The sequence below is a fragment of the Coenobita brevimanus genome, chromosome 23, assembly GCF_032717465.1.
Source record: "Coenobita brevimanus isolate Jiangsu-jjx chromosome 23, ASM3271746v2, whole genome shotgun sequence".
Lineage (NCBI taxonomy): Eukaryota > Metazoa > Arthropoda > Malacostraca > Decapoda > Coenobitidae > Coenobita > Coenobita brevimanus.
Window position 1 is genome coordinate 71,995,788 of NC_136976.1, and position 25,000 is coordinate 72,020,787.

At 41.2% G+C, this 25,000-nt stretch overlaps 1 protein-coding gene across 1 annotated transcript in view; it reads right to left on the reverse strand.

Annotated features, from left to right (window-relative positions):
• The window catches only part of gukh (NHS actin remodeling regulator GUK-holder), a 246,097-nt gene that overhangs the window by 10,460 nt on the left and 210,637 nt on the right, over window positions 1–25,000 (reverse strand). The window contains exons 5-11 of the mRNA XM_080267190.1: window positions 23,575–23,829; window positions 23,179–23,291; window positions 20,814–20,955; window positions 19,986–20,086; window positions 19,136–19,330; window positions 10,055–10,219; window positions 4,074–7,540 (exon numbers count right to left, since the gene is read on the reverse strand). Of these exons, the coding sequence (XP_080123316.1) occupies window positions 4,074–7,540; window positions 10,055–10,219; window positions 19,136–19,330; window positions 19,986–20,086; window positions 20,814–20,955; window positions 23,179–23,291; window positions 23,575–23,829 (4,438 nt within the window). The remainder of the gene's footprint in view (window positions 1–4,073; window positions 7,541–10,054; window positions 10,220–19,135; window positions 19,331–19,985; window positions 20,087–20,813; window positions 20,956–23,178; window positions 23,292–23,574; window positions 23,830–25,000) is intronic.

A 25,000-nucleotide genomic window follows, 5' to 3' on the forward strand; every position in this document is an offset into this window, starting at 1 on the left:
ACAGGAGGGAGAAGTGAATCAGATAATGTAGCAAATCAGCTGAGTTACAGGATCTCAATGGCTGTGATTAAGTAATAAACCAATGGGTTGTTTAGAACTTGGGGGAAGAAAAAAAAAAAAAAAACTATAATGTACTATACATTACAAGTACAGAATTTTGAACTCTTGTTGTACAAAAGATCAGTAACTTGTGTCACAGACCTATCATTATATAGCAAAGATTAACAAAAATAATAAAAGCACTGACAAGAAACACTGTGTACTGATCCATTTAACTTTGCCCACCACCTGAATCATTTAGCTAAAATCAGCGATTTGGGAAAAATAAGCACCACGTTGGGAAGAACATCCATTAACATTTACCTTGCTACTGTTGCTGGAGAGGGACACCCTCAAGCAATGGTACCGACAGAATCACGTTATCTCCACTACCAAGTTACATAATTATGCCTCAACTCCAACCCTTTGGAAGGAGAATAAAGGACTGCAGGAGAAGAGCAACTTTACCATGCAGTCCATCAGGTTCACATACAGGTACGCCTGAGGCAGCAAAAACAACCACACTCCTTCAAAATACACTGTGCAGGTTATATTCTGAAGCAGCCATGAGATGAATGTTAATACCATCCTTCCTAACTTAGTGTTTACTTTACCTGAACCTGTTAGCTGAAATTAGCTCAACAATGTAAATGATGTTGGGTTTCCTCATTATCTTAAGCCATTTCGGTAACTTTAGCTTAAAAACTAATGTAATTGTGAAATCTGATGAGGGCAACACTGTAACTCAAAATAATTGCACCAAAAATAAAAAAATCAAAAACTTCTCTTATCTTACAACTTCTATTTTATCTTAACTAATATTGTACTTCATCAAATACAAATGAAAATTAACCTAAAAATGTTAGGTGTAATATCATAAAGGTGACAAAAGTGAACATGAAGCGAGGATGAGCCATGTCCTTGAGACGTCCTGTGAGAGAGGGTGCAGGACAGGCAACCATAATATAAAACCTTGGTGACAGGCTCATATGCACCCACACAAACGAATGCTATACTGTTGAAAAGGTGTCGAGCACTAGTGAATTCCCTAAAAGAAGAACTGGCACTCTGAGAAACAGACCAATTATTATTATTATTATTATTATTATTATTATTATTATTACGTGATGGCAAATGACCTTCCTTTAACCCTTTCAATCCAGTGACATATTTTCCACTTAATTCTTGCTACTTACAGATGATTATATTCAGCTCAGGAGATCCCTTTGAAACTGGAAGTGTTAGCTATAGCCTCCATTATCACTTTCAAGGGATCTCCTCCCAAACTAATGCCATCTGGAGGTAGTAAGAACAAAATAAACAAAACACGTCACTGGACACAGAAGGCTGAGAAAGGTTGCACCACTCTTAACTTTGATACTGAAGCTAGTCTTTGAAGTGTATTTACAAGCTACATTTTCATGCTAAGTAGTATAGGATGCAACTGCCAGGGTGAACATAAACCTGTAGCCAAGATTTTATAATGTCATAAGACTTGCTGTGCAACACAGAAGCAAAAATGGTGCAGACTACACCCACACGACAAGGGACTAATGCATGCAGGGGTACAGGTGGAGGGCAGGGGGGTTTTATACTTCATCCACTTTAACTTGGCCTAAAATTACCATCTCTCCATCTTGAATAATGAACTGTGGAGAGAGACTGACATTAAAATATGCTATGATAAGGCACCATGGGAAGGATGAGGAGCCACAGAATTGTCTTTTTATGCATCTGGCAATAGATAGATAGAATTACAGGAAACAGGCTGCAAAACAACAAAAATCTCTGCCAAGTTAAGGTGGATGAACTATTATATCTAAGGAATCACAGAGATAACAATCAGACAACACAGTGATCTGTAGGTAAAATATATGCTTGGAATACAAACAAAACTTGATCAATTAAATCGTTGTAACTGACACACTGTCTGCAATTTAAACTTTCATTTTATCTAGTTTTCAGCACCATAACACTACCAAACAACTTCATGTGCCTAAGCTTACCCAGCCTTAATAATGCACATCTGTGTACTATGAAATGCACCAATATTATTCTAAACTGTCCATTGGCCAATCTGGATGTTTTTCTCTATAAATCAGCTTCACTGAAGCAATGTTATATTCTGTAATATAACAATGAACTTCGAAATAAGAGATACATGCTCACTAACCCTAAGAAGTCATCTGGTGACCTTTCACTTTAATTACTGTATTTTCAGTAATTTAGTATTCTACATACCTACAATCACAGGCAACTGTTTGAAAACAAAAACAATAAATAATAAACAAAGTGGCTGAACATAAACATGAAGGTGACAACACAACACTAAAGCAGCTGCATTAAGCTAAAGAGGTGTTGCCTGAGAGTAGTAGAGGCAGAGAGACATCTCATCTCTGTGATATGTGAAAAGGGCGTAAGGAGTGTGAAGGGGAAAGTCCAGTACAAGCAAAGAGAACAAAAGAAAGTAGAGATGAGCACTATATCTACAATGCCACTATACACACACTGGTAGAAAAACTGTAATAAGCAGGTGCAGATTACTAACCTGTCAATGAAAGTGTTGCTACTGCAGTATTCCATACATAAAATACATGCCTGTGTCTTTTCTGTAACTGATGACAACTATACATGTACAGTTACAGGATGGCACTGCATATAATGCTGACAGAATTCATTAAAGCTTCTTGAATTTCTTTGCACAAAAGTCATGTATGAATCTTGAAACACATAAAAGACTCATAGTTCTTCTAACAAATAATAAAGGAGAGAGCACGGAGCACAATGGAGATGAGAAAACTACGGACAATATGGTAGCATATAACTTTACAGGAATAAACCCTCCATGGGTATTGAGAAGCTTACTGATTTTAATTCAGTGCTGTACACAGTACAGTATGTTAATATGGTACCAAAATTCTACTGACCTGAGAGGACAGTGTTTCTTATGGGGTGTTGATATGTCTCACAAATACTGACCAGTATCTCATACAGCACAGCTCTGTCACATAAATCATAACAGACACTGTAACCACAGTTTCTGTGACAGATGATTTACAGCTACCAGAAATTCCACAGAAGTTGTGCAAGGCAGGAAAAATCAGTAAGCATTTCAGTAAAGATACGTTGACTGTAAAATGTATCCTAATAAGTTGCTGTATCAATACTTGATAGTAACATGACACATTACTTCAAGCTGATAATGGCACGTTTAACTTATGTTGCTTACATGTGACTAGGTATCTGAAGTATTAGATTAATGGTTCTGCCATGCTGCTGCAACTACCATATCTCAGTATCTGTGACTGGTGAATCTGGCTTCTTCAAGATGCCAACAATACGAGGTTTACTTGCTGCCAACTGTCGTCTGATAAACTTTGGTGAATCAGCAAACTTGCTATCTTTCTCATTTTTTGATAAATTCTCTTTGCTTGTTTCTCCAAATTTGGGAGACTTGAGTTCATTAACTAGTGTTGGGTTAACCATAACTTGTGCCCCATAAAACCTACGCCTGTTGATATTTGGGTTAATGACCTGACCTGGACTAACAGGGCTAACTGGACGTTTCACTGCCTGGCTCTTGCCTATGCCTGCTGGGCTACATCTCCCCACTTGTTCGCTGTTCCTAAAGTTACCTCTTGGCCCATATATTATACTATTGTTAACAAGAGGTAACTGTGTTTCTTTACTGTCATTACGGCCCAATCCTTCCACTCTACGAAAGAGATTGTTTGTTGCTTCTGACAGGGGAGTTGTGGCCAGTTTATAGCTATTGTTTCTCTGGAATGGACTACTGGCAGATTTCGTGGCACCTGAATATGATGGACTTGAGATAACTGCCATGTTTTCTGATTTTAATGTCTGTGGAGGGGACCGAGGGTAACGAGTAATGGAGGCGGCGAACTCTGTACTGGTGAAGGGCTGGTGTGATGCCAGGCGGGCATGGGCCAGAGCCAGGAGCACGTGGTCAGTGGTGGGGTCAGGGTCTGTGACTACTAAGGGTGAGCGTGACGGTGCACTAACAAACTCTGTACCTGGGTCCGTGCGCAGGTGTTGGTGAGTCAAGGCCACAGTGCTGGGTTGTGCCCCACGCCTGGGGCTGGAGGTGATGGGACCCTGTACAGGTGTGGGTGCACGGGAAGTGGCTGATCGTTGTGATACTTTACTGCTGGACTGGCCACTCTGGGACGACTGTACAGCAGTGGTCTGCGGTGTGGTGGACCCTTGAGTAACCTGGCCCTGTACATGCACGTAAGCTCCAGAACGTTGACTTCTGGGAGACATGGGTGTCCCCTGTGTGGCCAAAATGACACCTGCTGAAGTGGCAACACCCTGCTGGGCCTGTGGTTGCTGTTGGACCTGGTACAGGGACTGTTGTTGAAGCAGCATGTGTTGCTGCTGCAACTGCAACTGAGCCTCATCCTTTGTTTGATAAATAAGCTGCTGTTGCATCTGTTGTTGCTGTTGAAGTTGTTGTTGTATCTGCTGTTGCTGTAGCTGTTGCTGCAGTTGCTGATGTTGTAGCTGCTGTTGTTTAATCACTCTCTGAGCCTCTTGGCGGGTTTGATATATCTGCTGCTGCTGCTGCTGTAGCAGCTGTCGCTGGGCTTCCTGACGTGCCTCATAAATTTGCTGTTGCTGTTGCCTCAGTGTCTGCTGCTGCTGTTGCTGCTGCTGCTGTTGTTGTTGCTGTTGTGTTGTTCCATAAATACTGTTAGAACTACCAGCAACACTCTGGAGTCGCTGTTTGTCACCAAGGCTTTGATCAGCCTCACCCTTGGGGACAAATGCTGCTTGCTTCTGAAGAGAAACTGGTTGAGTTGGTTGCTGTACTTGGTGTACTCTCTGCTGAGCAAGAGCTTGAGTTGTGCTAATCTGCTGTCCTGGTGGGGCAGCAATCACCTGTGCTGGCAGTGGTGAGGATGGAGGCAGACTGGTGGTGGCCAACATACTTGTAGGAGCCACCACTTTTGGTTGCGTAGGGTGTACATCGGGCTTTGATTGTGCTTTGCTTGTGGCAAGTGCAGCTGGCTGCTGACCTGGCTGATGTGGAGCAGTCTGCTGGGCTGATGTAGCAGATAGTTGGTAGGCAGATGAGTGAAGAAGCTGAGAAGTAACAGATTGTTGAGTAGGCAGAGCTGCAAGTTGTGGCTGTTGCTGCTGTGGTTGTGGTTGTGGTTGTGGCTGTGAAGCTGAATGAGGATGTGAGACCACAGCAGGGACAGTCTGAGATGCTGCTGCAGCTGTCTGAGGAACCACTGAGGGGTGGGTATGTGGTAGGGAGGCTGGAAGGGCATGTGCCAGAGGTACAGTGGGCAGGTGAGATGGTAAGGGTGGGGATGGATGAACATATGTTACTGACTTTGATGAAGGGATACTGTTAGATTGTGATACTAATGATGATGGTTGAGTCTGTGATGAAAGTGGGTAAGAATGAGAAACTGATACTGGCTGATGATGTGAAGATAATGGCTGAGTTGGTAATGATGGATAATGATGTGAAATGGATGCTGGCTGCTGAGCTTGTGAAGATGTGGCAGGATGTGCAGAAGATGCAGGATGTGAATATGAGGATGATAATGGATGGGTGTGTGCTGGAGGTATGGTTCCAAGCTGTGGTGAGGGATGATGAGAGGTGAGGGATTGTGCTGTTGTGGTCACTGATTTGCCTGTTGCTGGAACTGGCTGTGAGGACTGAGCCACTCCGGTGGGGAACTGCTTAGAGAGAGGGGATGAGGTTGCAGCAGTGGCAGGACCAGTAGTCTGCGACTGTGATACGACTTGTTGGGGTAATGGCTGCTGTGGGCGCTGCGCCATGGGGTGAGGCTGGGGTGTGGTGCTGGAGGTTGGAACAGCTGGCAGTGGCATCTGTTGAATGCTGCTGGGTGTAGTTGAGGTGGAGGTCTTGACACTGGCTGTAGCAGAGCTGGTAGCAGATCCTGTCACTGGGGTTGGCCCTGTGGTCATCCCTGGCTTAATATAAGGGCCAGGCTCAAAGGAGGAGTGGCCCTTACGACGAGGCAAGCTATCTGAAGAATAAACCACATTGCCTTCTGAATTAAGAGTCACACGTGCTCCAGTTTTGGCCAAGTTGGCCTTCCGCCTCTCAAGGGAGTTAGTTGGAGTGATGACAACATTCTGCTTGATACTGGAGGGTACAGCACTGAAAGGGTGGGCTGTGGTGGTGGTAGGGGGTGGCAGTTCCTTATACGACACCAGCTCTGAAGGTTGATGGGCCACAGACTTGTCGATATGCACTTTGTGTTTCTCCTCTTTTGAAGCTTGCCTCTGCAGTTCAAAACTTGGTGTGTCATCACTCTCCTGAGACAACCTCTTCTCTCTCTCTGCTTGTTTGACTAGTGATGGTTTTATCAAAGCTGGCTGATCAGGATCAGGACGAGCAGGGGCAGAGACAGCTGCTGTGTGCATGATACCCTTCAAGTGGGCATTAATATCGCCATCCTTGCCACGAGGAACCACAGTCAGTGTGGGCTGGTAGTCATGTGGCAATACCTGAACTTTACCTACAGAGTCTCTCTTTTCACACACACTGGTGTCCACTGCAGCTTTGCTGCTACTACTTACAGCACCAACACTTCTTGCACCAACATTTTTTGCACCACTATTATGAAAAAGAAGCATCTTAGCAGTAACACCATGCGATTGTCCCTGACTGGCAAGGGAACCCATGAGACCCTGAGGGGGTGTCTGCTGTCCTTGGGTTTCAACATGTGAACCTGAATTGTCCTGTGTCAAAGGTGCACTTCCAGATCTAACACTCTCATCATCACTCTGTGGAGGAGTGATGACACACATTGATGGAATACCACTTGAATTAATTGCAGTTTTAGCACGTAAAATTTCATGCCTGTCAGCTTCAATATCAGACTCAGAGCACTCTAGTTCAGGAGATGGTAAACTGGGTTGGCGTGGGCTGGTGGGCTCGGTGGGTGAGCTGGAAGTCTCCCGGCCACTGTCACCATCGCGAGAGCTCCTGCTGTCTCCATCCTGACTTCCTGCCTTCTCTGGCGCCTCCCCACCCACATCTTCACGGGAGGATGTGGAACCATTGACATGTATGACAGTGATAACACTCTCCCTGTTCTCATTTTTCCTTTCCAGGGAGCTGACCCGCTGCGGGGGCTTAGGAGGAGTCTTTTTCTCAGGCATGACAACAGTTCTGAGACTGGCTGAGCTGTTGGTGGTCCCAGTACTACCTTTCCCAAACACTTCGTAGTCTGCCTCACTGGTTAACTTGTTGCCCTCATAGCTGACGGATCGCAAGCCACTGTCTATATGGAAGGACGTATAGTAGCCCTCAGTGTCACAGGAGTAGGCAGAGCTTGTGTCATCATCTAGGAAGGGGATGTCTTGGATGTCCTGTGTGGGCGTCAGCGTCCCATCACTCGTGTGAGATGAGGTGGTCGAGGGGAAGTCGTCTGTTGTGCGCGAGTTAGTTCGCTGGTTGCTGGAGGGGGATGATGACCTGATGTGTAGGGACCTAAGGGAAGGGAGGACAAATATCATATATAAATATTAGCCACTACACAGAACTCATGAATACAAATCTACAAAATTTATGCCAAATAAAAAAAAAGAGACATTGGTATTATTACAAGGGACACCAGGAACCTTTTGGATCTATTAACACAAACACAATTCGAACCTTCCTCTAATAACAGGTAAGCTTTTTTTCTCTCTCTCACTAATCCACCTTTCCTTCTTGTGGCTTATGAACGCGCTTCAATCTGTAGCCAACCAACCCTGAAGGTGGGCAACTGAGTGAAAATACCATCAATCTGTCCAAAATCTAATGATAATACTCTATACAGTATAAGCAGTTCTGCAGTCTTCATACCGTCCAGTTTCTCTGTACAGGATATGGTTACAAAATATACTCGTTTACCACACCTCACCCCATCCTCAGGTGAGAAAAAAGGTCAAGATCATGGTGTCACATTTCACCTGCCAGGCAAAACAGTCTTTTATTAATTTTTATCTACATAACCATGGAACTGACATATGACAATGATGATGACCAAAAGTGTCACAGTGATGATGATCAAAAGTGTTAGGGCAATGATGATCGTCGTCATCATCACCACGACACTTTTTCCGGAAACACTTAAAGCTGGCATGAGTTAAAATCTAGAAACAAGGAATGAGAAAGTATGAATGTGGGAAACTACTGTATCACCACATGAGAGAACTATCACCAGTGTGCTCAGTGAAATAGGCCACACAACCATTCATATGCCACTCAAGCCCCAGAATCCAAACTCGCCCTCACATATGTTACCATCTGCATATTTAAAATTATACTTTCTATTTACAGAAGAAACTCACATACATTTGCCAACACAGTCAATTCTCTGGCTATGAAGTAAAAAAAAAAAGGGGAGGGGGGGGGAAACACATGTGCTTCCCAGAACATAATTAATCCAACCAAAATGATCCTTTGTCAGTATCCTGCTTTCTCAACTTCCAAACTCTCTCTCTCTCTCTCTCACACTTACCATCTCCATTCATCTTCGTGGCCTACATGCCTCCTTCCACATTCAAACTAACTCACATATATCTATTTCACAATGCTGACCACAGTCATTCTCTCCATCTGACCATACTTCTAAAGCACACTCCCTCCTACCCTATCCTATATGACCTTCCTTTACATCTTTGGTTAATCACAATGTCTTACGGTACATCCCACCTACTCCATGCACCCCACATGCATTCTGTAGCAGCTCCATTTCTACAACCAATATTCTTACTCTCAACTTTTCACACTCATTACAAGTCTCATGCCCATATGTTCATGTAGTCTACTTCATGAAATCCTCTTTCTCATATAAAGCTTTCATACAATCCATCACTTTTCTTCCCTCAGTCACACTTCTCTCCACTTCCTTTGCACATTTACTTCTCCTCTTTATCACTGCACCAAGGAACTTAAACTCACTCTGCAATTCAAGCTTCTCTCCACTTACCAGCACATCACACTAATAACCTATCTCAACAACCTTCAATCATCTATTACCTCCAATTACTTGTTTCTTCTTTTTTTCATGCAAGGAAGAAAGAACCAAAAGCCAGGAGCCTGCAAACTGTTCCCTCCAAGAAAGAACAAAAAACAAGATAACAGGAAGCCAATTTTTAGATCCATATATTTCGAGATACCTGGACACACTGTGTTTGAAAGGCTGGAGATTATAGGCAGTAGGAAATACAGACAGAGGGAGACAGTTACAAAGTTGACCTGTTGCATACATGAAGGACCGGGAGTAACGGTTCATTCTTGCATTAGAGAGCTGAACAGAAAAGGGATAAGAGTTTGTTGGTAGACGGGTGCTACAAGCCCGCCGTAGTAGTACAGAGATGCAAGCAGACAGTTCAGAGGAGCAGTGACCATTGAAGTAGTGACAGAAAAAGAGATAAAGATGCGAGAGTGAGGCAAAGAGACAAAGGCTGAAGGGAGCCGGTAAGAGGAAGAGTGTTAATGAGATGAAAAGCTTTTGACTCCACCTTGTTGTGAAGAGCTGTATGTGTGAGGCCTCCCCATACATGAAAGCTGTACAAAAGGGGCGAATAAAACCCGTGAATAGAGTCAACAACTGTGCAGGGATAAAGAAAGCACGGAGTCAGCTTGGTACACCCAATCTCTTGGAAGCAGATTTTACAAGAGGTAATATGTTCTTTCCAAGATAATTTCCAATAGAATGAAACCCTAAGTATGTTTAAAGATGATGAAGGATTGAGCTGGATAGTGTCAAAAATTAGAGGGAACTCCTGTGGAAGATTTTGTTGGGTTGACACCCAACACCTTCATCATCACCAGCCTCTTTCTACTAACAAAATGGGATGGGTACTAATGTATGGGATAGCAAATGTTAGTAACTAAAACAATTTGTGTAACGGACAGCTAATGATAATAACTACAATAATGTATGTGAAGACCAGAACAAAGAAATTCCCCTGATGCAAGATCAGAGCATTACCAAAAATACAGCAGTCTTACTCAGAAGGGAGAGAGTCCTGTTCGAGTGATGATGTGGGTGATGCAGCTGCTGCCCTCTGTTGCTGCTGCTGCTGATGAGGGTCAGAGTCAACAGAATTACGGGTGCTGGATGAACCCGACCAGTTCCCTGAGGAGGAGTGTGTGCCTTCTTCACGTTTTTCTTCCCTGGGGAAAGGTAAAGGGTGTTATCAAGAGGTTAAACTCCCGTGTGGTACAAAATTATATAAGTAATGCTGATCCTTAGGTGGGAAAAGGATATGATGATGCTGATACATGCACAAGCTGACAACAGTACCCCTAGAATTTTATCATCACCATCAATCATCACTATCACGGCCTGTTTTTCTATCTAAAAATGGGTGAAATTAATGGCTACACTGTAACTTAACTTTTGTTTTATACAACGAAAACTGCTTGCGTGTCAAAATATCATTTGCATTACACATAAATGAAAAAACAACGAAAAGCAAAATTACAAAATCAACTACACTATATACATCGTAGAATTCTATTAGCAACTCTATATGAAAATATTTTATGTATGGCCTAAGTTGGAGAACAGAACACTTTGGCTGATTCAGGTAACATTCAATTAAACAAACTGGCAGGTAGAGATATAAGTAAGTATTTAAATCATAATTAAGCATTGCAATCAGTGCATTGCTGCCCCTCACAATTAACCCCTGCAGTATGATGACATTTTTAACATTTTATTTTTGCTCTTCCTAGATAATTAACCCATTCAGAAAAGGTCATCTTTTTCATTTTAATCATGGCATCAACAGATGATTAAATTTAGCTTATGGAAGACTTTCTGAACTGCGGGAGTCTGATATAACCTTCATTAACCTTTTCAGTACTGGAGATCTGCCTCAAGTTGACTACAACTAAGGGTAGCAAGAGTAGTGAAAAATATGGCATTGTAGCAAAGAGGTTATTCAGTGTAGGAGAGATGTCCGGGAATGAAGTGGCCGTCATTAACACCCTCACCTCAACGTTGTACTTCATATTACAGTATATTCTCAATGATGCTATATAACTACATTCAGCTTAGGAGACAACCCTCGAGGTGAATGGCTTTGAAACTACCTCCATTAGCCCTTTCAGTCTGAGTATATTCTTTGTACATTTTTCTCTGGCTAACACCAAACAATTTTATTCAGGCTGGGACAGACCCCTCGGGATGAAAGAACTAGCACTACCACATGTCATCTTCCATATTTTAACGTTGTATTCAGGAAAGGAGAGATGTCTGGCATTGACGGAGGTGGACACATTCTCCATTAACTCCTTCGGCCCAAAGATACAAGTTTTATTTCATTATTGCAAGATATTTTTATTCAGCATACAAGAGACATCTCATACTGATGGGGTTAAGCAATTCCTCCAACCAATCATCAGTACCAAAAAATGTACCACACACCAAGCTATTGTGCCAATCTTTCCACAGTGTATTTTAATTCATTTTCTCGGTCTAATGGCTACAGTGTCATCTATTTTACTTTTTTCTTGCTGCTGTTTGGTGATTCTTCTGAAGTTAAAAGAAACTGTTTGTAGTGAGGGCTATATCTTATACTTCCAGTTCGAAAAATTTTGCCCAAACTGAATATAACTGTCTGGAAGTAGCAACAATATGCACAAAATGATATCAAATTCAGAGGGTTAAGCAGTGCTGGTGGTGGTGGCAAGTCCATAATAATTTACTTTCTTATTTATGCAAAAACCTGTGAGCATGAGTTGTGATCAGCCTGCATGCCATTTTACATTCCAGGCAGCATCCAGCAATGAGGTAGAAAGGTTGGATAAGTTACTGCATACTCTCATCAAGCCTTTCAAGAATTACTACATTTACAACACCCAGGAGCTTGTTTAACGTTTCCTAATCACAAGTTTTACTGTTTGGTTATGTATCTAATTTCCCGCTTGTTCTTGGACTGTCAAGTATCCACTGGCAATTAACCCCTTCAATATGGTGATATACAGTACACCGGTATACATTTTCTTTAGTCCTGCCCCCTTTTTGACAATTTTTTTCAACTTAAGAAAGACTTCTTGTGTACAAGGGGTCAATGATGTCTATATTTACCTCACCTGGTTCAAAAAGCCTCCCCTACATTAAATAAAATTTTGAGATAACAAGAAAAGAACAGGAAAGACACCATCATAAAGAAGGGGTTAAAATCACATGTTAGCCACTGAACATACTGGCATGTCAGTCATGAGCATTTTTTTGTTGGGGTGCAATTATATCCACATGACACAGCTGAAAGATTAGGAATATACAGTACCTATCTGAGATACAATAAACCACTTACAATATGTGTATCAATGGGTACAGTATTTGGAAACTTAAACTGTTAATGAGTCATTCTCAACAAGATGAAAAGTTCCTAATGTTGCTGTGGCCCGAGGTTCAACTGAAATATGAACCCAATGGACTGCTTAAGTTTCCCTTCTATGGTCCACCATCCTCCTTTTGGGGGATAGGGAGAAAGTTGACGGATGTTCAAATAACCAGGCACTAGAGCCATCCTGTTAAACTGGAGCCACCACAATCATCCCTCTCCAGCACCAGAGATCTTAATGCAAAAGATATTTAGATGACAATAACAGTATTTACACCAATATATCTGACAATGAAATGATTCTCCACCCTATAATAGCTGCTATTTATTTTTACTACTGCACAGCCATGATGATACACATACAGGAGAAACAAAATATATTGGGCCCAAACAGTAAGTTATGTACTGCTGTTGTACTGAATCACAGTCAACAACACAAACTATAAAAATAACAAGAATAGACTTGACACATTTATTCATCAACAACTCATGCCTACTGTCCCAAAATAAAGGATGTAACTCTTAGGCCGCAACATGCCTACCAGAAGGCATTTAAGGTAGCCTGAGACATGGCTTCCAGAATCTTGTCTAATTTTTCCTGTGTTCCTCATTTCCTTATGGTGGGATATGTGTTTATGATTGAAGAGTGGTCAGACCGGGTAATGAACCTTTGTCCTGTGTGATGGTCATTTCGTGTGGTGGTTATTTCTTGCTGGTCTGGGTGTTAACTGACCAAACCATGCACCAACAGTTAAAAACAGGGCGTCTTGAACTCATCACTATGTGTGAATGGAGGCACCTACTGTCTTCAGTTTGCTTCAATTGCATGTAGAAAGACTGATTTACTTGTGTACAATTTTTACTGATATATGATAAACTACGAAAATAAACATATCCTGAAGTGAAAAAAAAAAATCACTGATATCCCATCTGACAGGCATGCCACTCTGAATCCTCATATGTATGACAGAAGACAAAGGAAACAAAGATTAAACTCCTTCAGGTCAAGCTGTCTCCTCTAATTTAAATAGAGACAATTCATGGTAGCAAGAATCAAGAAAAAAAAAAATTATCATGATCAATGAGTGCAACTGTTTTTAATCCCTTCCCTGTAAGAGGTCCTCCATAAGCTGAATGTAATAATGTCTGACAACAGCTATCCACTACTCGTGCATTCAGTACTTTAATGCCCCCCAGAGCATAGTCGCTTGACACCAGACTACTCAGTTCAGACACTAAAGGAGAGAGAGAGAGATCAGTCACTTGCCCTTGAGTGGTACTATGTGAGCAATAAACCTCAACCATCACTCCCTCAGATGTACACTCTTAGACAGCAAGATAATAAATGACAATGTTCTACTAAAGGGACAAAAAGAGCTGAAACACTCTGGGTAAATACAGAATTTCACATACAACATGCTCATGAAGTTCCGTAAGACTCTCATTGTACATCCACATCTCACTTGGACTAATGAACAATTGTGGACCTGGTATAAAATATCTAATGCAGAAACAAATAATTAAATACTCATGCACAACATATTAAACCATTCATTAGCATAATCAGCTGCAATTAGTATATTTGCATGGAAAGAAAATATAAGCCTTCATCACTCTGTGAATGACAAAATTAATTTAAAGTCCCCCCATCAACCATCCCAGCATTTATCAGTACAGTATATCAAGAACAAGGAATTTTATATATATTCATATGCCTGAGTATATCTCATGTGTGGCATAGCTAAAGTTCCTTATATATGCCATACTGATAACAAATGGGATGGTGGTGGAGGGGATGGTTGTTACTGTGAGGTGAATGACAGTGTGATCCATTTCTTTCGGTAAGCTGTTGATCAGTTCTCCCATTATCACGATTTTCTTTTCCCTAGTTTTCTCAGCCAACTTGTCGATGAGAAAAAGATGTGGGATGATGGCAGTAGTGATAATGATCATCTATCTATTGCCAGACACCATAATCCCGTAAGGGGTGGCCACAAACAAATTGCCTCCTTGTCATCAAGTCCCCCACCATTTCACTGCCCTGCTCCCAGCTCACACACCCCTCTCTCATATACCTCTCCATGCCAGCCCTCCATTTCAATCTTGGCCTCCCCCATCCACCTCACTCACATACACTCTCCTCATTAGTCTCTCGCTCTTCAGCCTCTCCACATGGCCAAACCACCTCAATGTATTTCTCCTAATACTTTCTATCACATCCACATCCACACCACACCACACCTTCACTTCCTTTTGTCAGTCTGTCTCTCCAGGTAACTCCACATGCTCCTCTCAAATAACTCATGTTCACTACTCTCACTCATGACTTGTGTCCTTCCAACAAGGTCCAAGCTTCACTTCCATATGTTAGGGTTGGTATCACAATACTGTCATGCAATGACATCTTTTACGTCCATGCTAACTTCCTTGTTTCCTATCACTGCTTTCAAAGAATCAGCAACCTTTCTTCCTTGTTGTACCCTTTCAAGCACTTCACCCTCTGAACTTCCATTCTTACTCACCACACTACCGAAGTACTTAAATGCACTCACATTTTCCATTTCCTCTTCATCCAACCCCACTGTACATCCAGTGACTTCATTTCTCTCAAAGACCATACTTTACTCTTCCCTACATTCACCTTTAGATTCCGTTTCTTACACACTCTTCCAAACTCATTCACCAAGCCTTGCAGTTCCCCTTCACCTTCACTTAACAATACAGTATCATCTGCACACAATAGTACAGGAAGTTTCCAAATGTTACCCTCTCTCATTAAAGCCGCTCCAACATCCACTGCCTTACCTTGTACTGACTACTGTATCTCTTTTATAACCCCATCCATATGCAGCATGAACAACCATGGAAACATGACACATCCCTGTTTCAACTCAACACCCAAATAGAAGAATTCACTCAATTCACTACCCACATGCGCTGTACCCTTAGCCCCTCATACATACTCTTCACAGAATTCAGCAACTTCCCATTTACTCCATATATTCTTAATACTTTCCATATTCCTTGTCTATCCACCCTGTCATATGCTATCTTCAAATTCATGAAGTCCACATAAAACTTCTTTCCCTTCTCAAGAAACTTTTCCAATAAAGACCTAAGAATAAATATCTGATCTACGCAACCTCTTCCCATCCTAAAACCTCCCTGTTCTTCACCAACTAATTCCTCTGTTATGTCCCTATCTCTGTCAGTAAGTATCCTGCCATACACTTTTCCTATTACATTAAAAAGACAAATGCCTCTGATTACTACACACTTCTTTTTCCCCTTTTCCTTTGTACAGAGGAATAATTATACCTGACTTCCAGTCCTCCAGGACTCTACCTTCCTCCCAGGCCAATCTGCATATCTTCTAAATCCATTCTACTACTATCTCTCCCCCATGCTTCAGCATTTCACCACACACTCCATCAATTCCTGGGCCTTTCCTTATTTTGACGTTCTTCATTGCTACCACTACTTCCATCCTACTGATTTCTTCCTCTCTTCTCACCTCCCTCTTTCTCCTGGCCATTCCCCAGCCACTTATCCTTGCATCACTTTCATTTACTATCAATATGGCATGAATATGGAAAGTCAAAGGTAATGTCAGTGGAATGCAAGAAAAAGGACGCTTGCCTACCCAATGCCTATTGCCTACCCAAGGGTCATTCAGGATGACAATCAGTACTGGCAAAATCCAAATACAGACTGGCTATTACCATTCTTTCTAACAAATCCTTCCACAAAATACAACCCACAACCATCAGTGTTATATCCAGGTCCCAAATTGTACTGCCAGTTGAACAAGTACAGGGGGAGAACACACACTGTCCAAGAGTTTGATCATCCCATGAAATGAACTTAGATTCTTGCAGTTGCAAGCAGGAAGTGCTAACCAATGTACCACCAGCTCCCCACAGAAACAATATGTTGAGAAATATACAGGGGCTGTACCCACTGTACTACTTATACATCTAATGCATCCCACTACCAACATTAAGTATAACTCACCAAGAATCTCTGCCATCACTGTAATGCAGCCCCTCACATCACAATACATTTACTCATCTCATATACCTCACTCTCACAACACAGACAGCCCTTCAACAAAATCTCTACAAAATACATCTAGTAGCACCTGGCTGATGTGGGAAGTTCCTGCAGTTCATTGGGTTCACATCCAAATGGCCCTCAGCAAAACAACAACTTGATTCACACAAAAAGGAATACCCTTCAACACAATCTTTGAAGATCTAAGGAAAGATATAATAATAACTGGCCTGGTATTCACAATCTATCATGTTTACAACAACAGCCAACTTGTTTTCAGCTGACAGAACTGGACCATTCCCACAACCTCAATACATAGGTTGTGGTACCTTTAAATTCATTTAGCCTCAGTTATGAAGCAAGAATGAATTCCTCTGGTTGCTGGCTAAATCAACCCTCCAATCTGATTACACCTGGCCATCTACTAAGCAGAGGCTGGAATATTCATCACGTTAGAAATGTGCCATAGATAAACTAAGGACCAATATAACAACACAACAGAGACAGGATAAGAAAAAGTAATTATATAATAAGTGAAAGATACTGACTGATACGCTGGTGGAAGGTGGTACACTAAGTCCTCTGTATATCACCGTCTTTTCATTTTCTTTTTACTATTAAGCCTTTTATCCAATTATGCATTTTTTTGGTGTATTCTCCATATCTTCAGACAACTTTATTTACCTTACAGTTTGAGGAAAAGTTTTGAGATAGAAGGATGAGTTACTGCCTTCATTAACCCATTCACTAATAGGGGTACTTTTTAAAGGATAAAATTGCCTGGTGGCAGCCTGAGTTAAATTAAAATTACAGTAGGCTATGTCATCGGTGTGGCGGGACTAAGTTTACAGTAAATCATAAAAAAAACTTTGTACTAAGGTTCTACTGCTACCTATCAAGATGATTTACATTTCCCTTAAATTTACACTACCAATTACAGTACATGAAAAATTTGTGATATTTCAGAACACATCCCTGAGTTCAGGATTTGGCTGAAGGCTGTGAGGATATGCACATAAGTGCGCCTCTTTTTCAACCCAGCAGTCTTCAAAAGTGTTCACTCAAACAGTTCACGAAACAATATGCTGCAGATGGCAGAATTTGTGACATAAAAGCAAGATTTCTGACAGCGTGAAACTTGTACAGAGATGCACGGCTCACTTCACCGTACACATTACTGACAGTTTCCTATTTCCCTATTACCTTTCCTCATTTCTAAACACTGTTTGTCCTGTGTCATGGAAAACTAGGAAAAGATGATGTTGCATAGCTTGGAACCCTATGCTATGTTACACTGCTGTCTGAAATGACTAGACAATATTAGACTAACTAAAATGGAAAATATATGTACTGGTACCTGTTCCATTTTTCTTTAATCCCCTCAAGCAGAGAACATATTTTTCCTTTTAAGTTATGATATTTACAAACTATTTTATTTAGCTAAGGATACCACCCAAGTAGTGAGTGTTCATGAAGGCTATATCTAAAACCCTCTAAACCCCTACAGATACAAACACTTCTCCAAAGCTGAACAAAAATGTCTGGAGATGGTAAATATGAAATTTAAAAAATTTCATCTGACAGAAAGACTGAACATCTTCATACTGGTACTAAACTCAAAAGTTCTTAATTCAACTTGAAGGAAAACATCTCTAATAAGCATGCACAAGCCACACAAATGAGCACTAACCACGCTTCTACAACACAACATGCACTTGTGGTGTAACGATGTGCCAAAATTCATTCATAGGAAATTGCAGCCATCACATCAGATGTTACTCAGGTGTTAATAATCCACAAAATGAACAGCAGACAACTTGCCATCACGGAGCAAAATAACAGCCACTGATTCTTGCGACGTACCGGTACCAAATAATTATCTCTCCCCGCTCTGACGCGTCTGGTTTTGTGACCCCACTCTGTATTCTGCTCTAGGATGCTCTTAAATTTTTTTGTATGCTCAAACAAGTTGGTCTATGTTGTTTTTAGCTTGTGTGTGTTAGGCAAAGTGTTCAGTCCGGGGGAAGAATCAGGCCAGACATGTTTACTCTCTGGGGTTTTGCTGAGATGTACTGAGTGAGAGTAGAGAAATTACATGTTAACACCTGGCATATTCCTTTACAACAAGTCCTCGTTTTAAGTCACTCTATTTTTATTTAATTATTTATTGAGCTCAAGTCCATAGTAAATAACAGGAAAATTGCATCAACTTTCAGTCCAGCAAATATTTTTTCCTGATTAATCTTGCTGTCCCAGACAAATGTGTTAAATGCAAGAATGGTCTCTTGCGCTTAAGGAATTAATGAAGGCTGTATCTGACCCTTTCAGTTCAAAATGTCTCTCCTAAGCTCAATGCAATCACCTAAATATAGCATGAACAAAACACTGTGTAAAACATGTCACCAAAGTGAGGGTGTTCAGTTCCATTGGTATCTAAAGAGCTGATTTGCTATTTTCCCTAATTTATACTACCAACTGCAAGCTGTGATATATTTACAACACATCCTTGACTTAGAGCGAGGACTACTTGTATATCTATTGCTACAATTCTTCTACATTACCACAGGAATACATTACTATCATACTCTTGCTAAAGAATCAAAAGAAAAAAAATAAGACTATAATTCAAACTATTTCAACCAATCCATTCACGTACCACAAGGTCGCACAACTCTGAACCTACCTCAGTTTAACAGCTACATTCATAGCTTGCGACTGTGATGATATGGGTAGTTGTGACTTCTGCCTATCTTCGGAAGAGTCACGAGGGGGTTCTTTAAGGGTACGAGGGCGGTGTGGGTGGTGGGAGAGCCGCCCACACCTGCCAGGGGTGTCCTCGGAGCCAGGTGCCAATGGATCACTCGTTAGCTCATTTTCCCTACAACAAAAGAAAATTATTAAAAACATTACAAATTTTTTCACAGCCATTCTGAAGTCTGTAAAGAACCACAACACAATGCCAAAAACATATGTTGAGTAGGACAGAGCCTGAAACAACAACATCTTAAAAGTGGCTGAGAATTTGGCTGAAGCAATATTACCTGAAAGTGGATAAGAATCTGATTATAATCTTTATTCACTCTGGCTCATTTTAGCACTCCAACATGGCCACTACCACAACACAAGAGTGCTGAAAATGACCAAGTAACAAGTCATACTTAGTTCACCGTAACAACCAGCAATGACAGAGTGCAAGGGGGAAACTATCAATTACCAAAGCATTAGCCCCACAGCATCAAACAGCGTGAAGGAGACATTGAACAGATGTGAATGAAATTAAGGGGAATGACTGGTTGTTGGGGGGGGGGGGTAGTTAAATAATACTGCCAACCCCACATCACCCTCTTGGAGGTGTAGGGGTATGAGGATGGGCTACAGTAATCAAGTACCGTACCTACATACACTTAAGGGTAGATGACCAGTTTACTTCCCTTGGTGCAACATGACCAATAAACCTCCAATCACCTCTTGGCAACCGCATCTATCCGGATAGGTAGACTATAACACTTAATTACTATGCCACAGTGACTCACCTAAAGGTGTTACTATCCCTGGCCATGCGGCGGGACACAGTGCGGCCATGGTTCGGTGGTGACGGAACATTCACCTCAAGACCAAGGGCATGTAGGTGATTCTGAAAAACAAAAATAAATCAGTATAACCATTCTAACCAAGCCACCTTCCCATGTTTCATTCATCTCAAGATTATGGGCACGTATAACAATCTGGAAAATATAAATAAAACCCTTCAATTTGAACAGGTCTTCCTTTTAAGGAGAACAAAATTATCTGGTGGCATCAAGAGTGACAGCTATCCTCAACTTTATCTTTAACCCTTCCAGTTTGAAAAGTCCATCCTAGGCTTAAAAAAAATCATCACAAGATAACAAGGATAAAATGAAAATGATGGGTTCAGACTGAAGGGGTTAGGAAAACAACATACCCTAACCTTCCCTCAGATTTAAACCCTTATGGATCACATTTGGATGGAGCACCATAACCCACTAACACCATACCCCCAAGCATCAATTTCATGATTATACGCACTGGTTCTACAGAATTAACCTCTTTAATGCAATTTTCTTTTCTTCTATCTCAAGGTTCTTTTCTTTAGCACAAAGGAGACTTCTCAAACTAGAGGAGGATAATACATTTACACATACCACAGGCTCACCCCTTCACAACCAGCAGGTTTGTCTTAACTGAATAAAAAGTATCTAGGAGCAGTATTTAAAGAAAAAAAAAAAAGTTCTTTACCAGGTATGTTAGTGGAGTGAAGCAATTAAAATGAAGGACAAAAAGAGCAAGAGATATTCATAATTAGATGGTGGTACAGAGACAACCAACGACGTGCTCTGTACCTCTCTCTCTGAGCTGGCCTTGGTAGTGTTGGAGGTGGTGTCAAGGGTCTCGGTGGTGTCGAAAGAGCGGTCGGTGAAGGAGACGCCCCCACGGGAGCTGTAAGGTGAACCTGAACGCGGCGATGACCTCCCTCGGCCTGACCTGTTACATAAGAAAAACCAAGAGTTCAACAGTTACATACATATGCTACACAGTATACAGTACAGTATATCTCCAGAATATGTATGAATGTATGTATGTACAGTAAGTACAATATTTATGTGCTGTTGCAGCTGGCTTGCACACACATGACCTGGGCATGAATCTCTACTGTACTTGTTCAAGCCATGTTTTATCAGCCTCAAAGGGCAACTGATCTACACAATACCATGGGAGGCACAGTATAATAATGCACAGAATGCAACATGATGATAACGGAACTGTCTACATGAGCCTCCTATAATACGATTTCTGAGTAAGGAAAAACTGTGTGGTTGGTGGGGGCACTCATCATCCACTCAACTCGATGTAGTGCTGCTTTCGGGTGCCTGCCCTTTCCTCTCTTCCTTCTTTCCATCCTTCCTCTTGTCTTTCTTTCCTTCATTCTTTCCTCTTCCTTCTGTCTGCGGGTGACTCTAAACTAAGCAACAAGCCAAATGGCTTCTTGTACACCAAGAAACTACACTGGGTGGTAACCATATAACCAAATTATGGCACCTGGTAGTTTAGTTGGCAATTAAGGTGCTCCAATTGGATTGAGCAGATGCAGGTTTATATCCTAGGGATGGTTGGGGTTCATTGCTCATGTAATGCCATTCAGCAATGAGTGAGGCTGGTCACTCTCATCTTAAATGTCAGGACCAACTTGCCTAGCCCCAGGCTCCTATGCTCCTCATGGGGCAACACTGGATTAGATGAGGAATGAATGAATATCTGTGTGTAAACAGAGATTGCGTAAAACGAACTGAACTCATGGGGAAAAATTAAAACTGGACCAGATCTTCCCACTACTGACCCTGATATTCACTCCGAACCCAACCCCCCACCCAACTTTTTCATTATGAAGTTATAAAAATGGATTCAGCAGATTTAAACTGTATCTTGAGCATGCCAGGAACAATATAAGGCAGGAGGGAAAAAGAAGAAAGGCAAAAGAAAGATGAAAAAATGTCTATACTACAGGATGCCTGCTCTGTAAGGATAACTTAGGATTAGCACATAAACAATTCACTAAGATATGACGTTTAATATTACTACTACACCTATACATCCTGTACTTTTCTGCATGAGCTGTAAAAAGATTCCTATAGCCTAACAAACATTAAGAAAACAGGCCACGACACACATGACTGGTGGTCATGTAAAATGGGACTTTAATTGTATGAATGATCCTCTTATTTAAGGGAAAAATATTTAATCAACTGCCAAACTGACGTCATGCCATTAAGTCTGAAAAATATGTACAGTATTTCACAATTTCTGATAATGCTTCATTTCAAAAGCCCATAAAATTCTATAATTCCTACTGATTGCTCTCTACATTCCAAGGCTTCAGAACAGTTATACTTTTAATTTAAATTCCATTTACTTTACATATGCCAATACATCTTAAGGTTTACCAGTACTGTACAGCTAAGTACAGTGCTATTCCACATATAATAATTACATGACTACACATCTTGTACATAATACCAGTGAGTATTGTATATGGTGGTGCATTGGCACAGACTGCCATAACACCTTCTGAACTGTGTCTTCTGTATTAGAATCATTGTGCTTATTACTTCTGTGTATGAGGTATTCTTCTTATATGCTATAAAGTTCTGATAATTAATACTTATACACCTGTGAAGAGTACTGGAAGCTGAATTCTCATAAAGACAATTGGAAAAACAATAATACACTAAATCTGGTAACCAGTTGTCAAGACAGCATATTAGCATAAGTATGGTACTAAACCTTTACTGCTCTGCAAGGAGTATAGGGGTCCATGGTTAGGCTACTCAGTCCACACAATTAACCCTTGTAGCACTGCAGACCTCATATGCAGCATAATGAAGGTCTGCATGGGCCATGCTGCAAGCCTTATATGAGGTACAATTTATACTGTCCATAAAACAATGACTCATGGGAGGTAAACTATCTTACAAAGAATCTCCCCAGCAGGGGTTACGACAAATGATCAGATGGCATTCACAGAGTTGCATGAGGTTAGGAATAAATACTACCCATTACCCAGGTATTGGGGATAAACTATTATGACTCATATCTGCTGGCAGAGACAACCCATTAGATTATCAGGTATCCATATATTGTTACAGTACTGAGCAGTTATTTATTTATATATTTAAAAAAAAAGAAAAAAAGTACAGTATCATGACATACGAGGTAGAGGCTGCCTCCCTGTCCGCTAGTGCGATTTGTGCATCCCGGGTGTCAGCGATGGTATTCCTCCGCTTCACTCGTTTCCGTCGACGCTTACCCTTGTAGTACTCAAACTGAGGGAGAACAATAAAGAGGTTTACAATTACAGACCACATTCTAGGTGGTATGGGAGGCTTACTAGTACCTCTTCCTCTGCAATTTATTTTACATATTACACTTTATACTCTTGTACATTACTAAGGCAAGCTTTGTTCATACAGTGCTAGAAATACAGTACTGCATGAGGAACTAGTGAGACTTCTTGAATTCAACTCATCCTAACCTATTCCAAATGAACACAAACTAGACTAATCTAACTTTACAAACCCATGGGGGATACCACAACACACGACTCACATGTATGAGGGATTGGCGGAATTTCTCGAGGCGCTTGAAGCCGGTACCGGTGACGTCGATGGGAACCAGCTCTGGGGGATACCTGAGGGAGAGTGCAAGGACCCGCTGCTCGGGCAATGGCAGCTTGTGTGGGGTCGGCTCCTGCTGCGGGGGGCACACCGGTGCTGGCACGGAGGGGGAGATTGGGGAGAGACACACCTCAGTCAAGGTCTCGTCGTCGGACCCCCACTCTCGCAGTGCCACAAAACTAGCAGGCTGTAAGGAGGAGGGACAGGGAGACACTGTAAACATGTAACATTCATGTACAGTACAGGTGTGGACAATACTTCCTTTATACCGCAGGGAACACCATAAGCATTATACAACGTATAAGTACAGTCTGGGACAAAAGTCTGCCCATTATTCCACTGAATCTACTTTGTACATTGACATGTGTGTCACTTTCCTCCCTGATGCACATCATATCAAAGAGAATCATCTGAGAGCCGAGAAACATACCAAGACTTGCAGCTTCGGAAAATTAATCAGAAGAGGGAAGTGTGGAATAAAGAGATGAAATATCAAACTTCTGTAATTAACCGTACAGTTGTAATCAAAAGTTTAACTGTACTGTTTCAGAAACCATATAAAAATAAATAAATAAATGGGTTAAATACTGCATCAATAATCTGAAACCACATACTATAAAAGAATTTGATCACTTCTGTACATATGACAAATACAGACCACATTTGACATCATGTCTTACTGCAGGAAGAATGAGCAGAACATATTTAAAAATCAATCACTGTAAGCAGTATTAGTAGAGAAATACAACAATAATTAATGTCTAGTACACCACATCTCCACCTTACAGACTTCATTACCAAAAATAAATAAATAATAATACAGTGTTCTTCCATTAGGGATATCAGTCCACATATACTGTACTAAAAATACTATACAACTCTGCATAATAACCCACAGTTCTAAATGGTAGTAATGTTGTTGCTGATCACATACAGTACACACCATGCATGGTACACAAACACAGGCATGTGGAAGGGGGGAGAAAAAATCCACAAGAGGTATCGAAACTAACCAATAATGTACATTTTCCTTTATCTTACCACCACCAAATTTTTTATTCCGCTGGGAGAAGTTAGACTCCAATAACCCTTGCATTACTTGTGATTCCTCATAAGCTGAATACAATTGTGTGACAAAGGATTAAATTTAAATAAGACCACCAAAATGAAGGTAACTTCTTGCAAAGATGGCGTCGTTCACTACAGAATTTTGTTCTTGCTTTTACTATCACAATATCATTCAGCTGAGGAAAGATGTCATGCTGGGTTTAGAAGCAATCTCCATTAACCAATCTCTTCACTGCCTGAGATCTTCCTAATGCTGAATAATACAATTTTTCACTGAAAATATTACGTAA